Source organism: Bombus huntii, chromosome 10 (genome assembly GCF_024542735.1).
Source record: "Bombus huntii isolate Logan2020A chromosome 10, iyBomHunt1.1, whole genome shotgun sequence".
Lineage (NCBI taxonomy): Eukaryota > Metazoa > Arthropoda > Insecta > Hymenoptera > Apidae > Bombus > Bombus huntii.
The window spans coordinates 8,426,285-8,448,570 of record NC_066247.1 but is presented as its reverse complement, the minus strand read 5'-3'; the positions used below and the strand labels follow the sequence as shown (position 1 = coordinate 8,448,570).

General features: G+C 39.8%; 2 protein-coding genes across 3 annotated transcripts; both read left to right on the top strand.

Moving 5' to 3' along the window:
• The first annotated feature begins 4,481 nt into the window (after nt 1-4,481).
• On the top strand, nt 4,482-7,646 carry LOC126870163 (negative elongation factor A). 2 transcript variants are annotated; one of them, XM_050627643.1, is made up of 7 exons: nt 5,132-5,221; nt 5,617-5,669; nt 5,747-6,049; nt 6,135-6,548; nt 6,613-6,809; nt 6,881-6,980; nt 7,055-7,646. In XM_050627643.1, exons 1-7 carry the CDS (start codon nt 5,211-5,213, stop codon nt 7,285-7,287), a joined length of 1,311 nt encoding a protein of 436 aa, XP_050483600.1. In that variant the 5' UTR covers nt 5,132-5,210; the 3' UTR covers nt 7,288-7,646. The 2 variants fall into 2 exon arrangements, with proteins under 2 accessions (XP_050483599.1, XP_050483600.1); XM_050627642.1 differs by having other exon boundaries at nt 4,482-5,221; nt 5,617-6,049.
• Nucleotides 7,647-8,107: 461 nt separating this feature from the next.
• LOC126870174 (peroxiredoxin-like) lies at nt 8,108-9,458 on the top strand. The gene is made up of 3 exons (XM_050627662.1): nt 8,108-8,501; nt 8,595-8,821; nt 8,898-9,458. Exons 1-3 carry the CDS (start codon nt 8,457-8,459, stop codon nt 9,355-9,357), a joined length of 732 nt encoding a protein of 243 aa, XP_050483619.1. The 5' UTR covers nt 8,108-8,456; the 3' UTR covers nt 9,358-9,458.
• The last annotated feature ends 12,828 nt before the right edge of the window (nt 9,459-22,286 follow it).

The following is a 22,286-nucleotide window of genomic DNA, read 5'->3' as shown; positions in this document are numbered from 1 at the left end:
CTGTTTTAATTAATTACTAATTTACCCGTACCTGTAGAAGCTTTTACTTTTACAAAAGTACAAAAATACAAACGCAAAGACCGATGTTTTAAAAAACAGTTAAAGGAGAATTAGCATTACAAATCAATAAGTATGGAAATACGCATTCTTAACTTTTACAATATATGTAATAATAACATTTTTAGTAATTTCATTCAATGAAGTATTTAACTTTCCTATTGTGGTACATTGGCGTTCAATATTTCCCTTTTTGCTTGTAGAAACTGAACGTTAAATAATTTTAATTTATATAAATTAATATTAATTGTATTAAATATAAGCAAGTATATAGAAATATACAAAATCTGCCTTAATGATGAAAAGTTTGAATTTATATTATTAATATCGGCATTCCTGGAGTATAATGTATTCTTGATACTTTTTGCATTAAATGTGACCATGAATCAATGGATTAATGCGCGCGCCTCCATACAATTTCTTTCCTCTTCATTAAGTAACAAATCTCAACCATTTTCATTAGTTGGTACAATCAGTAAAGGAACGATTCTATATGACAAATGAACTGAAAAAGTAAAGCTTTTTCATTTCTGGTTCATTTTTAGAAATATACTTTCTTATAAGGAACCATTCTTTTTGTAGTTGTAGAATTAATTATAGGCAACTTTATATACATTTTTTAATGACATTATTTTTTAAACCTGTTCTATTACATTGTTGCGTGATCTTTAAAAGATTCTAAGGATTTTGGCAAGGTTGCAGCCTGTGGAGTGCTGAGGCACTCTACTTGTGTTAGCCAGGTCAGTAAGGAGCATATACAAGCAACCACCGTTATCGTACAGACTAACAGCAACCAACTGCAGTTGCCAGCAGTATACATACCGCCGCGACACAAAATTACAACGCAAATGTGGGAAGAGTACTTCCGACACTTAGGTGACAAGTATATTGCAGCGGGAGACTATAACTCAAAGCACACACTATGGGGATCAAGAATCGCCACACCTCGAGGCAGAACCTTGGAAAAATACATTAGAAATAATAACCTCAATATATTATCCACAGGAAGGCCGACATACTGGCCGACAGACCTGAGCAAAATACCTGACCTGCTAGACCTTGCAGTTACAAAGGGACTAAACGCAAATAAACTAAACATAGCACCCAGCCTTGATCTTACCTCCGACCATACGCCCATAATAATTACATACAGAAACAAACCAATACTTTACAGCAGCACAGAGAAGCTATGCAATAAAACCACCAAATGGCAAATATTCAAAGAAATAATAGAGAGCAAAATCAGCCGCAACATCCCACTGAAAACACCTGAACACATCGATCAAGCAGTAACAACATTCACAGAAACTATCCAAGAAGCAGCAATGGCAACCACTATACCTGAAACAACCAACAGACAAACAAAAACAGTTCCACTAGACATCCTCGAAAAAATTAGAGAAAAAACAAAAGCGAAAGCAAAATGGCAAAAACACAGAACAAAAGAAAACAAAAAACACCTAAACAAACTCACAAAAGAAATAAAAAACAAAATAAAAGAGCACAACAACAACGAGTTCACAAAGTTCATCGAGTCACTATCTGCCCACGAGAACTACAACTACTCCCTATGGAAAGCCACAAAGAAAATAAAGAAGACAATAAAAATGGTACCAGCAATCAGAAGAGCAGACAACACATGGGCAAGAAGCAACGAAGAGCAAGCTGAAGAATTCTCCAACCACCTATGCAACACATTCATCCCACATAACATCAACAACAGCAACCACAATAGTCATACGGACGAGGATGCGCTAACTACTAGTACACCAACTGACAATCACTACATCATACCCAAAGCAACAGCACAAGAAATCAGAAACATAATTGAGAAAACAAAAAATAATAAAGCACTAGGAATCGACCTAATTAACGGCAAAATCTTGAAAAACCTTCCGCCAAAAGCGATAAGACAAATCACAATAATAGTTAACGCAATACTAAGAATACAATACTTTCCAAAAACTTGGAAACTGGCACAAATCATAACGATACCCAAACCAGGCAAGGACCCACACGAAACCAAATCCTACCGACCAATCTCACTACCTCCGGTGTTCTCTAAGATACTAGAGAAAATAATTTACGACCGGATAAAACCCATAGTAGAGAAGAATCAACTAATACTGGATCACCAATTCGGATTCAGAAACAAACACTCCAGAATAGAACAAACGCACAGACTCGTCAATGAAATCTTACAGGCGCTGGAAACAAAACAATATTGCACCATACTTAAGCAGCAGAAGCTTCATAGTAAAAATCAAAAACACATACTCTGAAGTTAAAGAAATCAAGGCAGGAGTTCCGCAAGGAAGCGTCCTAGAACCAATTTTATACATATTATACACGGCCAACATACCAACAACTAACAATAGCAAAATACTGACGTTCGCGGATGACACAGCTGTACTAGTCAGGCACACTAACCCTGCAACAGCAGTTACATTACTACAAGAACATATCACAAAAATAGAAAAGTGGCTTCAAGCAAAACAAATTAAAGCAAACCCCGATAAATGCAAACACATTACATTCACACTGCGAAAACAGAAACCACCAAACATTGTACTAAACGGCACACACATAATACAAACAAGGCAAGTCAAATACCTAGGACTCCACTTAGATACACGACTCACATGGAAACAGCATATTAAAGCAACAATAGACAAAATACAGATGGCAAGGAGACAAATGTACTGGCTAACAAGTCGAAAATCTAAACTAAGCATAGAAAACAAACTAAAAATATATAAAATGGTCATAAAACCAATCTGGACGTACGGAATAGCACTATGGGGAACAGCAGCAACGAGCCATATAACCAAAATAGAGGCAACGCAATCTAAAATACTCAGAACAATAGTAAACGCGCCATGGTACGTTAGAAACGAGGACATTCGGAAAGACCTGGGAATATCAACGGTCAAGGAGGAGATTAACAGAAGTGCAAGAAGGTACAGAGAAAGAATAGCAACGCACCCAAACCGGCTGGCAGCGGAAACGGTCGACACATCAAGCATATAAAGAAGATTAAAAAGGAAACACCCAACAGATCTCACAAGGACATAACCTAACAAACACGATGATGGTACCCCGCTGGGGGTAGCCACCCACATGTTATATTAGTATACCGCTATAATATTTTACCAAATGTCCTACTGGACAAATTGTAAAATTCAAATAAATAAATAAATAAATTAAAAAAAAAAGCTCTACTTGTGTTTTAACTTCAAACAATTCGGAAAACTAATTCGACGTTTAATTGAAGAATCACACGGCAAGAAAAATGAACTTAAACGATAACTCATATTTAAAATTGAATTATAATAGATTAAGTACTTTAAAAAAAGTTTTGCCCTTTAATGAAATTTATTTAGACTCTGAGCTCAGCGTGACGGTTCTAATGATTCTACGATTCAACGATTCGAACTTTTTAGGTCGCACAGCAACCTATTTCTCTGCTTGGATTTTACATGACAATCTACGTTTTATTTATTATCCAATAATACAAATAGTTATTAACTAATGCCTGTAAACGTTAATTTAATTGAAGTTTATAGTATTAAAAAACGTGCGATTTATATCTTCGAAATGTATGTCTTATATAACGAAAGTAAATACGAAATTTGAGAGTGATCACAGTTATTATTCATTAACAATTCTAACGTTTAATCGATAAATTTGTTAAGTAAACTTTGTTTATTGCCCCGGCCACGCTGATGTATAGTTAAATTCGCCGCGGTAGCTTTTACCCTACTGTAGTACAATATATTTGTGCTAGAGTGAGCCACAGGCTTATACTGGTTCACAATGTTCATATACTGGTCAGACATGTTCTCCCTTCTTCAAATTCACAAATAGGTGATAATGTTTGATCCTTTAGATCATAGATGCTCATTTAGATCCTTTCGTAAATTTTCAAAATAGGTAAGGAATAATTTAACTTTGGTTTAGCATTACACATAAGTATACTTGAATCTTCTTTGATATGATTATGTATTGATGTGATATTGATATGATATATATGTCGGAGATGAAAGGACACCGGAGCCTCCCCTCTGGAACTTCGGGAAAATCCGTAAGATTGTAATTAAAGCTTACAGTTGTAACTAAACAATTTGCCGTCATTCTGCCCAATTGTACTTGTTGGCGATTGGTGATAATAAACTTGGGCTCAAGGCGACCATCAGCCGCCGAACGTAGCCGCGGTCAACGGGACGGGCGCTTCATCTAATAAAGGTATGGAGCGATAGTATGACCCGCATTAAAAGAATATCCATAGAGGTACCTGACAGTAAAACATGCCAACGGTTCCTTCGGACAACGAATACCAGATGTTGAGGCACTTACATAGCACAAGTCCAGTTAGCCCGAAGATCCGCTATAAAACCTGGGTTTTTTCGGTAATTAAGATTTCCCTTACTTTCGGAACGAGGGCTATACTCGACGAATCCGACGATCTCGTGTCCTTAGACACACCCCATCATAGTTTTCCTCGGTGGCATCATCGGGACGAAAATTCATTCTTTCTTGAGATCTGATCGACGAAGGGAGTAGCGCCTTACGATCAGAGAGTGGTACACGTTTGAGTTAGAGCAAGGATATCTATCCTCCCGTTGACCGTGGATTCGTTATCGAGCCTGAGACCATCGTCACTAGTGTCGCGTGCGTGTGTCCGCCGTGAGTTCGCGTCTGTTTACATCCTTAATTGTGACAATAAAAGTACCTTACGTGCGGTAAGACGATGGAGGACTTCAATAACGAATTGTGGACTCGGACTCGGATTGTGACTCGATATATACATTTAATATATCATAAATAGATCAATGTCCATCTACAATTTGCATGCTGTATGGATATACATTACTTTATGGCGGGAACATGGCGGGAATAACATGTGGCGCACCACGGTAATGTACGTCAAATGTACGAAACAAACGACTCCAATATGGCGAATGTGAGGGACAGTGATACGTCGTTGTGGCTTCATAACAAGCTTGGAACGTCAAATGATAGCTGGACTGGAAGCTCAATTTGTTCACAACTCAACGCAGAAGTACTGCGGAATATTAAAGACTGTTTTCCAGATCTTCAAACGCAAGTTAAACTTAAATTACTTCTTTCATTTTTCCACATTCCAAGACGGAATGTCGAGGAGGTAAGACACAGTTTGTTTGTTACAAATATCTAAGGCACGAAAAAGTGCAGCAATTTGTTCTTAAAATACGCGTAAAAATATTTATAACGTTGGCTTCAATACGTTGAATATTGAATAATCCATAAAATAAATTTATGAATTTTAATTATTTATACTTTAAAAAAATATGTAATGTATTCCTTCATTTTTAATGTAATTGATATTTGATATTTGATATTTTAAGCTTAATTTATATGTATAAATATAATTAATAATATAATTATAATAATATAATTATTATAAAATATAATTAATAATAAGCTTAATTTATATGTATAAACATACATATACATATATATATATATATATATATGTATATGTATGTTTATAATTTATTATTTTATTAAACTGTGCAGTGGCGTGTTGAACTTGAAGAAATCATTGAAGTGGCATCATTGGACAGCGAATTGTGGGTATCAATGTTATCCGAAGCGATGAAGACATTTCCATCAACAGGTTCTTTGAACACAGATATTACTGATTTAGATGAACATAGGCCTATTTTTGGAGAATTAGTTAATGATCTTCGGAAACTTTTGAAAAAACAAAATGATCCAGCAATGCTTCCATTGGAATGTCATTATCTTAATAAGACTGCTCTTACTTCTGTGGTTGGTCAACAGCCTACCCCAGTCAAGCATTTTACTCTAAAAAGAAAACCAAAAAGTGCTGCATTAAGAGCAGAGTTGCTTCAAAAGAGTACTGATGCTGCGAGTAATTTGAAAAAGAGTACTGCTCCTACAGTGCCTGTGAGGAGCAGAGGAATGCCTAGAAAAATGACTGACACAAGTAAGCTTATATATGTAGTTCTAACTAGGATTACCTTGAAAAAATAAAGAGAATATGAAAATATAAAATAATATATTATTTGCAGCACCTCTGAAAGGCATTCCTAGTAGAGTCCCTCCAAGTGGTTTTCGCTCTCCCTCACTTACGAGCTCTTCAATGTCTAATAGGACACCTCTCAGTAATAGGATGCGCAAAGATGGTGGCATTAAGTTATTAGATATTAATGAGCAACCACTTGGCTATGCTCAAGCAAAGAAACGAAAGAGAATGATAGAATTAGAAGAACAACAGAAGAAAGTTGCAGAAGCTCAAGCAGTGGCAGCTGCCGCAGCATCAACAGCTACGACTACAACAGAAACATCAACGACGCCAGAGTATGCTCAGGGTTTAAGTTCGATTAATCCACCTGCTACTCCAATTACTCCTGTAGCATCTATACAATCTTATACAACATCTACTCCTCCAAGTGGAGCACCGGCAGTAACCACGCCGCAAACTCGTATGTTTTTGTATATAGTTACATATGATGAACAGAAAATAATTCATTTCTTTTTTTAATACAGCTACAACACCAGGTACACCTTCAACACCGAGTACAGGTGTACCTGTTGTGACGCCAACAGTTATTACACCAGTGGAAAGTACACCTGTCGGAGTACAAACGGTTAGACCAGCTCAGACAGTTACACAAATTCGTATACAAACTACTGCACAACCTGCCAATGCAGCAGCAAACACAAGAAAAGGCTTGTCTCTCACGGTACGTAGAAATATTTACAATATAGGATTCATACTTCTATAAGATCGTTAATTTATTTTGTGTATTTGTAGCGAGAACAAATGTTGGAGGCGCAAGAAATGTTTAGAACAGCTAACAAAGTAACCCGACCAGAAAAAGCCCTTATTCTAGGTTTTATGGCTGGTTCAAGGGGTATGCACCTGTTTGTTACAATCTCAAATATCTTTTAATATAAACACTCTTATCTATGATCTTTTATTGCTTAGATAATCCTTGTCCGAAATTGGGTAATATAGTCACAGTAATGCTCTCGGAAAATATAGAAGAAGTGACGCAACCGGATGGTACAAGTGTACCTATGTTAGTCGAGACACATTTTCAAATGAATTACACGAATGGTGAATGGAAAAGGATAAAAAAAAATCGACGAATCGTTACAGAAGAATCAACGTCCGCTACAACCCCTGCTTCCAATGCAACTGCAACGGCTTCCAATTAAACAAAAAACAAAAAAAAAAAAAAAAAAAAACAAAAAACGAAAAAGAAAACAAAAAGAGAACGAAAAAAGAGATCTTTTTCGGATCGCGATTATATAAATCAATGACATTGCCGTTGCTTGGATGACTGTTTTTAAAGAAGCTCTGTTGTATAGATAGCTAAAGTATTTGAGTGCAGAAGGCAAGATGTGGCCTCTGTAAGCAGACCTGTATATCATGTTTTAGTAGTAAGGCTTCAAAGTGCGGTGTATATTTTAAAGTTATAAGAGAAGAACTTGTGTTACTTCAAAAAGATAATATGTAATAATCAAGAAATACATCGTTTCCATTTTTCAAAATAGAGGATGAGTCAAATGGCCAATGCATTTTTTATTGGACACAACGTATATAACGTATGAACGTAATTTTCAACAAATTTCAAATCCTATCTGAAATAAAAATCTCTATTTTTAATGCGCATCTGGTTTCACCGACAATGAACAAATTATCATGAATCATCGGTTAATTATAAAGTTAAATATTATTTATCAACGGACAGTGTGATATTTCCCATTGTAGGAGAAACCAAACGTTATTAATTTATATGCTACGATTATCGTTTATATATATATAAAATATACATATAAAATATATGTTTCCCCACTGAATAAGAATGAACATAAAACTTATAATATTGTTATTTGAATAAAATATGGTTATATTGATAAATATTTAATTTTATTAATAGTTATACCTTATCAATCAATCGAGTACGACCGATTATATTGTTCGGGAATAATTCAAGTATCGAGTTGGATATCGAAATATTGGCGATTCCATAGATCAGTTTTGAATTTTAATCCTACGTTTGTCGCCCTCTAACATTTTACTGTAGGGGTATCCTGATTTCTGAAGAGAATATTTCGTAAGAGATTAAACAATTATTTTTATAATAATTTGCAAGTGAATAAATCTGTATGTAATTGAAATAAATGTAATACAGTGATCTTTTGTAATTATTTCTTATTAAAATGAGCTATTCACAAGAAAAGTGAGTTATATAACCTCTTTAAGAACTACAAACTATCAAACGTTCGGAGAGTAAGCTTTGAATAAGTATTATTTTGTGAAGTAGCCTCGTGTTCGTTTAAATACTTCTCCATCCACGTAACCGATAATTTATATATTAATAATGCTTCGATTGTTAGCATCTTTACATTCCCAAACATGTAAAGCGGTAAGTCGATTAACTTGATAGAGATATCAATCATTTAATTCATTTAAGTTCTGAAGTTTATTTTAATATGCAACGTAATATATACATTTACAGGTATTTGTTGCAACATCAAATTTGATGTTTAAAACTCGACAGCCGACGTTAGTGCAATACGCTCGAAGTCTTTGCGTTAGTAGCAATCTTTTTTCCTGTCAGCTTCAGATTCAGAAACCTGCACCTGAGTTTTCTGGAACTGCCGTGGTTGATGGTGATTTCAAGGAAATCAACCTAAGTGATTACAGGGGAAAATATGTTGTGCTTTTCTTTTATCCTTTAGACTTGTAAGTTTTAACGATAGAGAACGACCAGAGAAAACCAAATATTTTCTCTAAAATAAATACAAGACTTTATTTTTAGCACATTTGTGTGTCCCACTGAGTTGATAGCATTCAGTGAGAAAATTTCAGAGTTTAAAGCTCTGAATACGCAAGTGATTGGAGTTTCTACAGACTCGCATTTTAGTCATTTAGCATGGACTAATACGCCAAGAAAACAGGGAGGCCTGGGTGGCAATTTGGGTTATCCTCTTCTCAGTGATTTTAACAAGGAAATATCGGTTAAATATAATGTCCTTCTCCCGGATTCTGGAGTTGCTTTAAGAGGCCTTTTCATCATAGATAAAGAAGGAATATTGAGGCAGCTTAGCGTAAATGATTTACCAGTGGGTAGAAGCGTAGATGAAACATTGAGGCTCATCAAGGCATTTCAGTTTGTTGAAAAACATGGAGAAGTCTGTCCTGCCAACTGGCAGCCAGATTCTAAAACTATTAAACCAAACCCAAAAGATAGTAAACAATACTTTGAATCCGTTAATTGAACATTGCGAACGAACCGTTTTCATAAACGTATAACGTATAATGTATTGTAATATGGAGTAGTAAAAATAAAATATTAATATATACTTGCAAATATCACGAAGACGAGATAATCTTACTTCTATAATCTTACATAATTTTTAAAAATTATTCTTTATTTTAATTTCTTTCTTTTTTTTTCCAAGCTGTGAAAAATACGAATGATAATATGCGCGTTTATGTAATCGGGCCGCTCTTAGACGGAACTTTTTCAGCTATAAAATGGAGGGTATGTATGTTCAGACTCTTGTATCAGAAGCAAAGGCCATGAGGGGACTGCTTGCGGTGCTTGAATTGAAAGTAAGAAGGGGGAGAAAAAGGTCCGTGAACAGTCTCGTACATACGCGCGTGATACAGAGGATTCAAGGGTCGAATTTGGAGTGTCAGTATAGAAGGAGAACAGCAATCTTGTATTGGTCAATTTTATTCTTTGTGGCGATGAAAATAATGACGATAGGACAAATCTCTGAAAGTCTGTTTCTTCCCAAATTTGTGTAAGAAAGGAGTAACGATGGAAAAGTATAAGACAGATTATTATCATAGCTTAAATGATTACGGGATAATTTCATTTAGAAATCGCTTAATATCCTCTACTAATATAGAGATATTTATTTTATCGAATCGATGTATTTTTTTCAATTAATCAATCAATAGAAAGTTTTACATTTAGATTGATATTGATCGTTATCAAAGAGGTTTGAGTGGCCAAAGAGGTCGATCTAGAGAATCGGCTGGACCGCATTAGCGATGAATTTAAAAGAGAGAGCTTATTATTTCATAAAGAAGATACCGACGCCGGTAACGCCCCCGAAAGAAGGGATAAAGTAAACAAAGAAGAGGGGTTGGAAGACGAACGATGTATAAGATAGACCGAGAAGCAGGGAAAAACTGAAAGGCGACGCCAGAGATAAACGGCTCATCCTTTTTCGCCCTATAAAATCCAATCCTGCCTTTTGCGAACCGAAATTTCAAGATTAAAAATATTCCGTCTCCTCGAGTCCTGTCGAGTCGTCGCGCATCGATAAGGGATATTGCTCACGTTCATCGAACAAAATCTATTCGACATCTATCAAATCATTAAAATATTGAAATATTTATTTTTTTCATTTACAAAAAAAGAACCAAAAACAGTTTTTTATCTTTCATTCGGAAACGTAAGTATGCCTTTATCACAGAAACGCTGAAAATAAAGAGATTTCATTTTTACGTGTTCACGCGCACCGTTGCTACAACGTGCTTCATGTCGCAATATTTTTTTTTTGTAGAGAAAAGTAAAAATACCGATGGACAAAGAGGTCAGACAAATGCTGAATAATCGGTTGAAATCGTGGCACGCACGCTTAAAAGTACCAGAAAGGAACTTATGAATTCAATCGTTGTCACGATAGCAAAATGGATTTTTTCGTCGACTCGCGCCTCCGTCTCTTAGAAAGTTTGCGAAATCGAATTACATTCTGTTCTCTTTCTTTCCTTCATTCTACTTCCCCGTGATTGTTTCGCCGTAACGATTATCGAACCACATTTTTACGCTCGCCAATTCCGTCGTAATGTCTGTCCGATTAAGAGTGAACGTGGATTATGTCGTCGGCAGGCGAACGCGGATTTTCCTCCTCTAATCGACTTTCTAGTCGCCTATCGTCGTCGGTTTGTTCCGCCCTCGCGATTGTTGGGACTGCGATCATACGGCTTCTTGTTCTAATTGCTCCTTTTGTTGCCCGTAACGAACGCTTAACCGACCTTAACATTTATCCTTAACGTCACTGTTCACTCTAGTCTGGTTGTTAATCCTTCATACCGAACTTGATCCATTAATTTCGAAATATAAAACGGATGGTGTTTAGACACTTTAGATTAATGCATTAATTTCGAGATGAAAATGTAGACGGAATTTGGGATAGATTTGTTAGAAATATTACGTCATTCTACGTATAACTAATACGATTTTTTTGGGAGTTGAATTTAAAACGATTAAAACTGTTGCTATGAAGGTTTTATAAAGTTGGAATGGAAAGATTAATAAAAAAAAAAAAAATAAACAATTGATCGAACACAGGTAATCTTTTATTTTCATCTAATATATGAAAAAAAATCGTACTACTTATGGGGTGGTGACCTGATATAATTATAAAAGAAGATATTAGATCATTTTCGCGATAAAAATTACGACAAAAATCATGCTGAAAGTAAATCTCAAACACTTCAACGCTCTACTCGTAATCCCCGTAAATTCATAGGTGCCAAAGATCTCACGCTACATTCTGTCACATGGATAACAATAAGCGGCAAATCGCTTAACTTTGTTAGCATCGTCTTCACCGCGATTATAGTCTATAGTCGTGGCGCTGGTTGTGAGCGCGTGGACAAGTTGTAAAAGGAGAAGAAGGAAGAAAGCGAGTCGACTGACGAACCGGCCGGTTGTTGTCGAGCGGAGCCGATCGAAGCGAGCGAACGCGCGCGTCAAAGAGCATCCTCTATCGTTTTCTCGTGAAATAGAACTCGCTGGTCGTTTGAGTCTCCCTTTCTCGTCCTTCCCCTTGCTCTCCTGTCAGCCACTCGTTTTTTTCCTGCCAGGGATAGGAGCCGTCTAATAACCTCCCGGCTGAGGAGTACTGAGAAGCGAAAAAGGAACATTTTCTTAAAGGAGCATTCAGAGCGCGGCTTGATAGGTGGATATTATAGTAGCTGGTGGTAACCCTCGCTGGCTAGGCCCGGTCGGTGGCGAGGAAGCAAGGCAAGGAGGGAAAACGTGGCGCGGCCACGAAAACGAGAGACAGAGAGGAAGATAGAGAGAAATGGAGCGGCGGGGTTGTACCCAGTGGAGGCAGGGGAATGCATCCATCCATATCCATCCCGGGGTGGCTACTGGGGCTTTGATTACTTGTTTTAATCTTCCGGCTGCCGACTGGGCGAGCATCTGTCACTCAAAATCCGTAATTGCACCCGCTACCGCGGCGGTGTACTCTTCCACCCCCTCCAACCAGTCGTTGATTCGTGGTAGAAAGCCCGCCCATGTTGCTTTCGAAAGGGGCTGGCTTTTTGCTTTGAACACACTGCCATTACTTTCTTATTGCTCGTTTAGCACTTTCACACTGGCTTTCCGGTTACGAGGCGCATTCGGAGGTGATCGGCTAATCGGATTACCCTGCTGCAGCCGCTCCACGAATTCCTCCTCCTTGACTGCTATCCCCGTTCGACTGCATCGGTGTTCTCATCTCTCTTCAGATGGATCGTCACCGTTCCAAATGGGACACGTTGGCAACGTTTCACGGTTAGATTCTCTCCGTTGCACAAAATCGCGAAGAGACTTTGAAAGAGACCCTGGTCTATTGAGAAGCTTCGATCTAGAAGCATTAAGGAAAGAATCGATCACGTTAGACTCACGTTAATCTGGCAGTTAGTATTTGGACCGTTTATCCGATTCTCGTTCTTGTCTGATCTTCACCAATTAAGTAGTTCGTTTCGTTTCCCTCGTAAACGTCGTATTCGAGTCGTTTGGAAACCGCATCGATCCGTTCCGTAACTCGAAAAGTATAAAAAAGCGATGATATGTTATATACGTTTCTGTTTAATACGTTGTGTAAATTTACCTTAGAACGGATGAACTTATGCAAATGAACTATTTGTTTCTTGAGAATCAAGTGTCGTTCATGTATTTATGTAGTTGAACTAAGAAATGAATAAAAACTCAGTTGGATCAATTCAGCTTCCGACAGGTTCGTCTAGTGGTTACCGGAGGAAGCGGAAAGTAGAGGAAGGAGAGAGAGAGAGAGAGAGAAAGAGAAAGAGAAAGAGAGAGAGAGAGAGAGAGAGAGAGAGAGAGAGAGAAATAAGATTAGACAAACAAAAAAGAGGGAAATGGCGGAGAAGAAAAAAAGCGGCAAGTATTAAATGAACGACTCCCTTATGTAGGCAAGCTGTGTTCGACAAGGTACCACTGGCAGTCCACTCTATCCACTTACCGCACGAATGGACGAGGTGGTCATCAGATCGATGAAAAGAGATTCGCGACACGCCACCGGTACATCGTTGCACGCTAAAACTGGCCTGGTATCGCGTTGGCTTACAACGAAGCCAATCCGGGTCCCCTCTGGCTCGATAGGGGGTCGAAACTATAGCGCCGGCAGCGTGATCTAATTGTACCCACTCAAACCGGATCAAAACAATGCGGCACGCGGGCTCGCGCCTTGCATTTAACTAAATGTGTCTTTTGTCATGGCCATTGCCCATCCACCGTGTTCCTGAATTAGACGACAAAGATCGGTCTCTCGTTGTTTACATTGCCTGGCCATTGTATCAGGGTTAACTCTCCGCGCTCGTCAAAGCCCGCTTAATGGCGCATTTAATTACAAGTGACCCATTGGTCTTTCTATCTCTTGATTTCTTCTTTCCATTCGAGGAGGTGGTTTGGTTGCGATGGAATCTTCTATTTGATTTTCCGAGAGATCGAGAATCAATAGAAAGGTATCGAGCTTTTATCATTATTTGTTAATACGAGTAATTGAAGCAAACTTTGCGTAACGTATCTTTGTTATTTTAATTTTTAATAATTAATTTACGCGTGTCATGAGACGGAAAAGGATGGAAATCGTTGCTTTATCCTACAGGCAGGTACTTCAATTCCAGCACTAATCGTCGATCCAAGAGAAATTCAAAAGAGATTCTAATTCTTTGGTCCGCGGCAGCGAGTACCAGCCCCTGATTCGCATTATTTCCGACCAGACAGGACGTAATCGTTCCTCCGACCGATTTAATCTGACCGATTCCACCCCATAGCAGGCAGGCGCAATCTCCGCGGATCGCGTGAGCAAGAAAAGAAGAAGCTCGTAAAAGCGCTTCGCCGGGATTTCTGCTTTCTAATTGTCGGAGTCATTCGTTCCTTTCACGAACAACGGAACAGATGCACCGATTTTGTATTCGGGAGGCTGCGTCCGGGGAACCAAGGGGGTCCTGTGTCTCTTGGGGTTATTTTCAGTCGATTATCCGGCCGAGCGTGGGGTCAATACCGTGATAGTTTCGCCTGACAAGTAAAAGAGTACACGAGGACGACTCTATTAGTAGGTTGGAATAGAATCATGGGGGTGGGGAGAATAATCGGGCGGACGACTTAATTTTTCGTCTTTGCCCGCATCGACCAACCTTCGCGAATCATCCACGCGTCGCCCTAGAATCGGCTCGATCCGATTGTTTCGCTAGTGCTTCGTCGACCAATCGCCGACACGCGACGATTCTTTTGTACTCGCGAGAAAGCAGCTTTGGTGGAACAATCGGTTGGTTTTAGGGGTGAAAAAACTAATAAAATGAAATTGTCCGACATATAAAGATACGAACGAAGAATTTCATTTATTTTGAACTTTGAGATAGGATCAGGAGTAGAGGAAATTAAATTATTCGATCAATTTATTTAATACTATCTAAACATTTGGATTCGCTTTTCCAAATGTACGGATGTCCGTTAAAGTTCCATTCATTCATATTTCCGAGATACACACATCTATCGATAAATTGGAGAAAAATTTATGCGTTAAAAGTTTAAACGAAGTAAACTATGAAGTGAAACGTATTGAGAATAAACCATCGTATTTTTAAGTGGCGGCACATGCTTGTGATTCTCCTCTTTCTATAACTTTAATTATTATCTTGCACAGCTCGTTGTCCTCGGCCGTGTTCCGCGGTGAAAAGCGTCGGGAAAGAGATCGCATGCAGCAAGTAAATGGATGGATAAACCGGGGCGAAAAAGGGTGCCTTTGAGCCGAAGCGAGTCCGTTGCTGCCAGATTAATTAACGAAGCGCTCGCCCGGGGTCCGGAAAAGGATCAACAACTCCGATACCGGGATACCCGGAGCTAATAGACAGGTGGCCCTATCTACTTAACCATCGTTTCGCCTGGATCGATCGTTCGATGCTGTGGTAATCGCGAATCAATCGTCTCCGACCCTCCGAGTCGCGGTTTTCTCTATCGAGGGATAAGTATCTGTCTTTTGAACTGCCTTATAAAATATGAAAACCGCGCAAAGTTATTTTTAATGTTTTAGATTGTCACACAAGTCAATTATTACAATCTTAATGTAAGATCAAAGTAAATGAAAAATTTCGTAGAAAATAAATTTAGAAAGTTTGGAAGGATGTTCTCGATTAGTTTCATGTACGTTTGTTCAATTTCCTAAGTCCTTCGGCTCTTGAATTTGGTTGAAACAAAACAAGATTATAATAAGCGTCGTGCAATTCCTTTAATTTATTTGCTTTTGATTCACATCGAAACATAGAAACGATCATCCTTTTTAACTGTTCTAGAAATTTCGATTCATCATCAGCGTAATAGCACACAAAAATATACGAAACACGTTGCTTTTCTGCAATTTATCGTCAATCCATCGGCAATTTCTAAAACGCTTATTCTGCATTGTAAATTCGCATACAGGGAATTGAACAATGTAATTTGACGAAGAGAGGGAAAGGCAGGGGCGAATTAAGAGATATTTTCACTCGTCTATATACCAGAATATCAGGCGTAACTGAAACTTCGATAGCTTTGCTTGTACAATATTAATTACACGCTCGTTCTCGGTTTCGTATTATTTTCTTTCTCGTCGCATTTCGACGCGCCAATCGCTCGACTAATTGCTCAACCCGTGGCAATCGCAATTACCATTCGTCCTCTCTATCTGGATGGCAACTTTCATTTAACATGAAAGTCGTCGTCGTTGCGGCGCGCGCGACGATCGATCAATGAAAAATTCATCGAACGGAATAAATGATCGGCTCGACCATTATCAATCGTTCTAATGCTTGTCCCTGTTTTCGTTTTTCTTTTTTCATCGGAAAGAAACGTATGAATAAAAAAAGAAAAAAAAAAGGAAGAGGAACAAGAACAAAAATAGGATCGAAGCGTTGAAAATTGAAGATAAACTCGAGGTAATTAACTAGGGGAATGAAATTGAACGAATTCTTAAAACTGAGTATATACGATACGAGTTTTATTTGCCGCGTTGAATCGGGGGCTCGTGTCAAAGGTTCGTCCATCTAAGTAATTACCGGAGCTTAGGAGCGTCACAGTTGGGTTCAACGATGCCGATTAAATGCGAGATAAGATACAACTGCTCCACCTTTGCACGGTTCGTGCGTCCCAGAGTAGCCTATTCCTTTTCACAATGCTCCCTTAATCGGACGGTACGTTTACTTGAAATGCTATAAAATTATCTCTCGACGATTATCGTTTATATCTCGAACACCGGTACTAAACTATAAACGACTACCACCGAAGAAATCAAAGTGAAAAATATACATGCAAGAGGTAAAGCAAGCTTTTATTCGTATATGCGTTACAAAAAAATCATTCCAGTCCCTCAGAATGCATTGTTTATTGAATCGATCGTTTCGATCAGTTTACTAGCGTATAGCGTTCAAAGTGAGAAATTACAAATTTCTGACAACGAACTAAATTCTTTTGAAATAGAAAAATTTCATTTCACCTGGCAAGTCTAAAAATTTGCAGATCCTTGTGAACGATCCTCCACGCGATTTAATTAACCGAATATGAATAAAACAAAGCGGCGATATTTAGCGCTATCGGGTGAAACCGTAAGTATGCCGATTGAAATTTCGTCAAAAGGGTTGATTACTGCCGCTTTCGGTATTAGTCTCTGGCCGCCGGTTTATCGTGAATGGTAATACGATCACGAGGTATTGTATATGCTCAACATATGCGGCCTGGTACAGGCTCGCGCTCATCGTGCACGCCGTCGTGTGTATGCAAGTGAAAAACCGGTGAACGAAGAGCGATGCACTTTTCGGAGAAAGGAACAGAAAGCAAGCCGCGTGTTATTTCGAACAATGGTCTTGGCCGATTTAACCTCGGTCTCGCGACGACACGCCCGAGGAATATACCGGAGCCAGCAAACATTTGCGCTGCAATTGGTCTAAAACGTTATTCTGTGAGCAGCGTTTTAAAATATGCCAATTTGTAAGGAGAAACAGTACTTGGAAAATGGAGAAAATTGTTTTTTCGTGTAAAATGCTAGATGAATTCTACAATTTGAATATTTCTGGAACTCTGACAATTCGAAGAAGTCGAGAATTTGCAAATTTATAAATTCGAACGCTCCAAGATCGAAGGTGTCAAAAATTTAATAATTCCACAACTTGTAAAACCATTCGGGTACGACAAATCGAGTAAGTAGAAGCGGCAAGTAATAGAATCGCTGTTGGTCACGGAGTAGAAAGTCTGAGTGATACTACTGGTCCGGGCCCTCCGTTACACAGAAGAGAGCCGCTCTGACACGACGACAAAGCGTATAAAGAGGGACGATGACAGACAGCTCGGGCAACAGAGTAAAGAGAGGGAGTCAATGGGTATAAGCACTAAGCACGTAACTATGAAAGAAGCAGGGGGTTGCGAATCGTCGCTAGATTAAAAAGAGGCTCCCTTTTTCGCTTGCTCTTTTATGCCTATGCGCCGCGCCCCACACGCATCATGTGCCTCCCATGTTCATACGTGTATCTGTGCACTGTGCGTGCTGACTCACACATATCCACGCGAATCCGTACACGCAACGAACGTCTTCTCATGCATGCGTGTACAACAAACGTGTACGAGTATACACACGACCACGCGTTCGATATCTCGCGACCGTCCGCTGTAAAAAGCAATTCGATCTGGCAGCGCGGTCTATAAGCTAAGCCCCCCTTTCACCCCTCTCGTCTCTTTTGGTGGCAGTCTCGCGAATGCGTCAATCTTCCTGCGGGATTCGACTTTTGGTGTCTGTGTTCTGGAATGAAAATCGACCGATTTCGTTGGTTACTATCTCGCCAGCGAAACAGAGTATTCCGTTTAAAATTAAACGGCGCTTCCAACCAACGCTTATTTAAACCCGCAAAGCACGCGTGTAGATCCGCAGTTATCCTATGTACAAATCTATCCTGATATAGAATGTTCGATACGATCAGAACCTTAGAATCAACTTTTCGCCATTACATCTCTCCTCAAGTTTCTTTACTTTTATATCATCCACGTCACCTTCTTCCAAATCACCAAATAAAGAACTTGTTTCGTTGCTTTGTGACTAAACGAGGTTCCAATTGGACTGACGTGCAAAGGGTGTGGCCGCTGTAACCATTCCATGCTGGAAGGTCTCGATAGATTTTCCAAAAAATTATTCCATTAGAGTAATTGTCGAGCTGCTGCGGAGGCAGGTAATAATAGTCACGGAAGGATCGCGTCCGCGATAATGGCCGCTATAAATTGGCCGTGTTGCTCGTACGGCGAAGCAGAAAACGCGGGGCGCAAGGAAGGAGACGCAGGATTCAGGCGTCATCTGCACGGCCTGTCCCTTTTTTTCCCTGTTTTTCTATCCAACACAGCTGTTGCGAAGTCGTCCGCGCATTATCAGCCTGATAATTAACTCGATTAGCCGGACGATGAAGCTTTATACAAATGAGCCTCCTTTTACGGCTACAGCAATTAAGCCGCGTTATCGATTGTGTTTCATCGCGAATCACGTGAATTACGCGCACTCGCGTGGACGTTTGACCGCTGCGTGTGCTTAAACAGACGTTGGATCACGCGATTTCCACCGTTGATCATCAAGGACCGCGTTTAATTTACTAACGACCATCGTAGTTGTTGTCGTTGTCGTCGTCGTCGTCGTCGTCGTCGCGATCCCTTGTCCGCTCGTCCATTAGGAATTGCTGATTTTTTGTTCTGCTCTGGTCTCTCGATCACAGTGACAAAGGCAAAAGTGGGTGTAATACCGCAGGTGGTCTATAGGACCCCCATGGTTCTGGAAACTCTGGTATTCTCCCGAGGAATGAGTTTTGCTTGATGTTTTGATGGCACACTCGAATCGATCACGAGATTTGTCGGCGGACAGCGACAGGATGGATTTTAGACGGATAACTGGCGGTTAGGGGAGCCTGAAATCGGTAATGGTATATATCCACGAAATATTCGATGGTTTCACGGGTCATGGGATTTATTCCATCGTTCAATCGCGCAATTCTATTCGGCGCTGTTCTGCACAGATTCTGTAATTCGTCGGTGAATCGTAGATTATTTCGTTCCCAAGATCGGCTTTGGTCCACTCGCACACAATTATCGTCGCGTTCTCATTAATTTGTCTGGAATTCGAATGCCGTCACGGTTACATTCAATTTAAGATAACGTATAGAACTTAAACCTAAACTCTAACGAGCAATGAACCGACTTACATCATCGTTATGATCTTTACGTTGCATCGTATATGATAACATGTTATCGAAGCAAGGAAACATTGTACAGAAAAATAATTTCAAAAACAAACTTCGCGACAAATATCGCCAGAAAAAAAATTTCATCACGCCTACGGTAATAATTTCCACCTTTTACCACCACGTCTCCATTGAAAAATTCGAAAAAGGTCTGGGTATCAGGGCAGAAGTAATGAGACCAATCATTGGGAGGGTGGTCGAAGAATAGATTCTTCGAAAGATTTCGTGAGTTTGCCGGTGTAACACGATCGTCACTTATACGAGACCCCGTAGGACACGGGCTTCGAGACCGTCGTCATCCCCTTACGTGTTAAATTACCCCAGGATGGGGCGCATAGAAGTATTGGGAGAGGGGAAGGTTGCAATTCGACTCTAGATTGCAGCCGACAATGAGTTGGTGAATTTTCGATCCCAGGGACAAACAGGATCCTAATACAATTTTTTTTGAATCCTGGGCTAGCTCGATTCAAAAGTATCAGGGGTGGGGGGTTAATTGATAGGACGGAGAGGATTTTCGAAAGGTGCGAAGATCCATGCGCTCGATTTTAAAACGGCCATAGAAAGCTTAGTGGTGAAAGAGTAGAAGCAACGTGTTGTTTAACAGGCAGCTAGTTTGCGAAACATATATCGGTTATCGCGAGTGTTTTTGTTAAAAAAATCGAGAATTTTACAACTCTTTTTTTTTTTTTAACACACAGAGAGATTCGTGGAGTGGTAGTAAAATTATTTCAGAGGAAGTATCTCTAGTTTCTTGAATTTCGAATACACCAATTCCCATTATTTGTATATTTATACAAATTTATTTCGACTGGTTCACGAGGGGTATTCCGTCGAGGTTACGATTCTGATGTTAAAGCAGTCTCATTAAATCGAAAAAAATTTCCTGTCATTTGACGACGCAGCATCCAATGGGAAGAAATAGTTTTTTTCCGAGTCCGACTCCTCCTCCTCCTCCTCGTCCAGCTTTTTCCCTCTTCTTTTTTTCATCCGAACTCCAGAAGCGATATCGACGAACGGCTGAATTTTCCGATCGGCTTGTTAGCGATAGGGAAACGTTGTTCCGCAACGGAGGTAACGACGGAACAAAAAGGAACGAAATTGAAATCGATCGATCAACGCTCCTCGCGGGCTACGTCGTTTCATCGCAATTACCGAGTTAATGAGTCGCTTTAAATATTCAATGCCATCGCTTATTAACGCCAATATAAATCGTGTTTAATCAATCGAACTGCATTTAATCCATCGGCGACGGTTCTCGGCCATGCGGAGCTAATATCTTCGACGTCGTTGCGTCACGAATACCATTCGCTCGAATTCTTCAACGTGCTTCCATCGATGTTTCTCTAAACGACCATTTTTCCGATGCATTTGCGTACCAAACAGACGTAGTCCGCTACAATCTTTTCTTTCAAAACAAAATTCTGCTTATAGATTCTTAAGTCGATAAAACTAAAAAAGAGTATCAGAACTCGTCGAGTTTAAATTATACTACACGTACGATCCAAGCTTCAACGCCCATCCAAAGAACTTCTCCGAGAATTGGCCAAACAACCGTTTCGCTATATCGCCCAATTCTCATAGAGATAGTTGAACACGTCGAAAGGACACTTACCAAACAGCTTGGTAGTGGAAACTCAAACGAGACCGCAGACAAACCTGCGAATTCGGACACCTCGATACGATCGAGTCCTTCCTTCCACTCAACGTGTTGCTCCTAACCAATTTACTTACCGAACCGATACCCTCGTGAAAATCATATGAATAGATCGCCGATATTTATGCAAATTCGTATTTCTACAAATATAAATTAAAAACGTACAACTTACATATAAAAATGTTTTACCCACTGAATACTATAACGAGTATTATACTTTCGACATTCTATACGCAAGATTTGTCCACCTTTAAACTTCCTACAAATGCATAAACATCGGCGATCTACTTGTAAAACGATTTATCATTCGTGGAACACATCTTCGGGAGGATGCTGGTCGAGAGGGGAGGTTGGAGACAGGAATCGCAAGGATGCAGATCGAGATACGCAGACAGTAGCCTCGATATAATCGAGTCCCTGGTTGGTTTGAGGCGCGAAAGGACACCGGGTATCGTAGAAAGGAAAACGGTAAACGTCGGGTAAAGAGGGCGCGGAGCAGAGAAAAGGGCAACGTGTGCAAGCGGAATAAAACTAAAACGAGGGACACGGAGGCCGTTTGGGAGGTTGGAGGAGGTTGGAGGTGGGGGATGTAATCGTTCGGTGGATGAAAGGTTCTCGCAGAGAAAGAGAGATCAGAGGCGAAAAAGAGGCGAAGGCGCGATGGCGCGCGACGGCCTGTGAGAACGATGATTGAAGTGCACGTACTTACGTGCGCGTACTTACTCTGGATGCTGTGCGGTGTGTGCAGATGCAGAGAAACACGGCGGTACGAACGCATTGTCGTTCCTGCTCCCTCGTGGTCGACATCCACCAATGGCGCCTCGACGTTTTCTCCTCGAAAGCGACGATGAATCGGCTGAACGTGCCTGTGAACCACCTGACACAGCATCGCCATTCTACACAGCGCTAAAACTGTGTCGCCCGTTCGCCGGATATCCTCGCGAAACCGCCCTGTTCCGCCCCTCTATACTCTTTGATCGTGTTTGCGCGAACGGT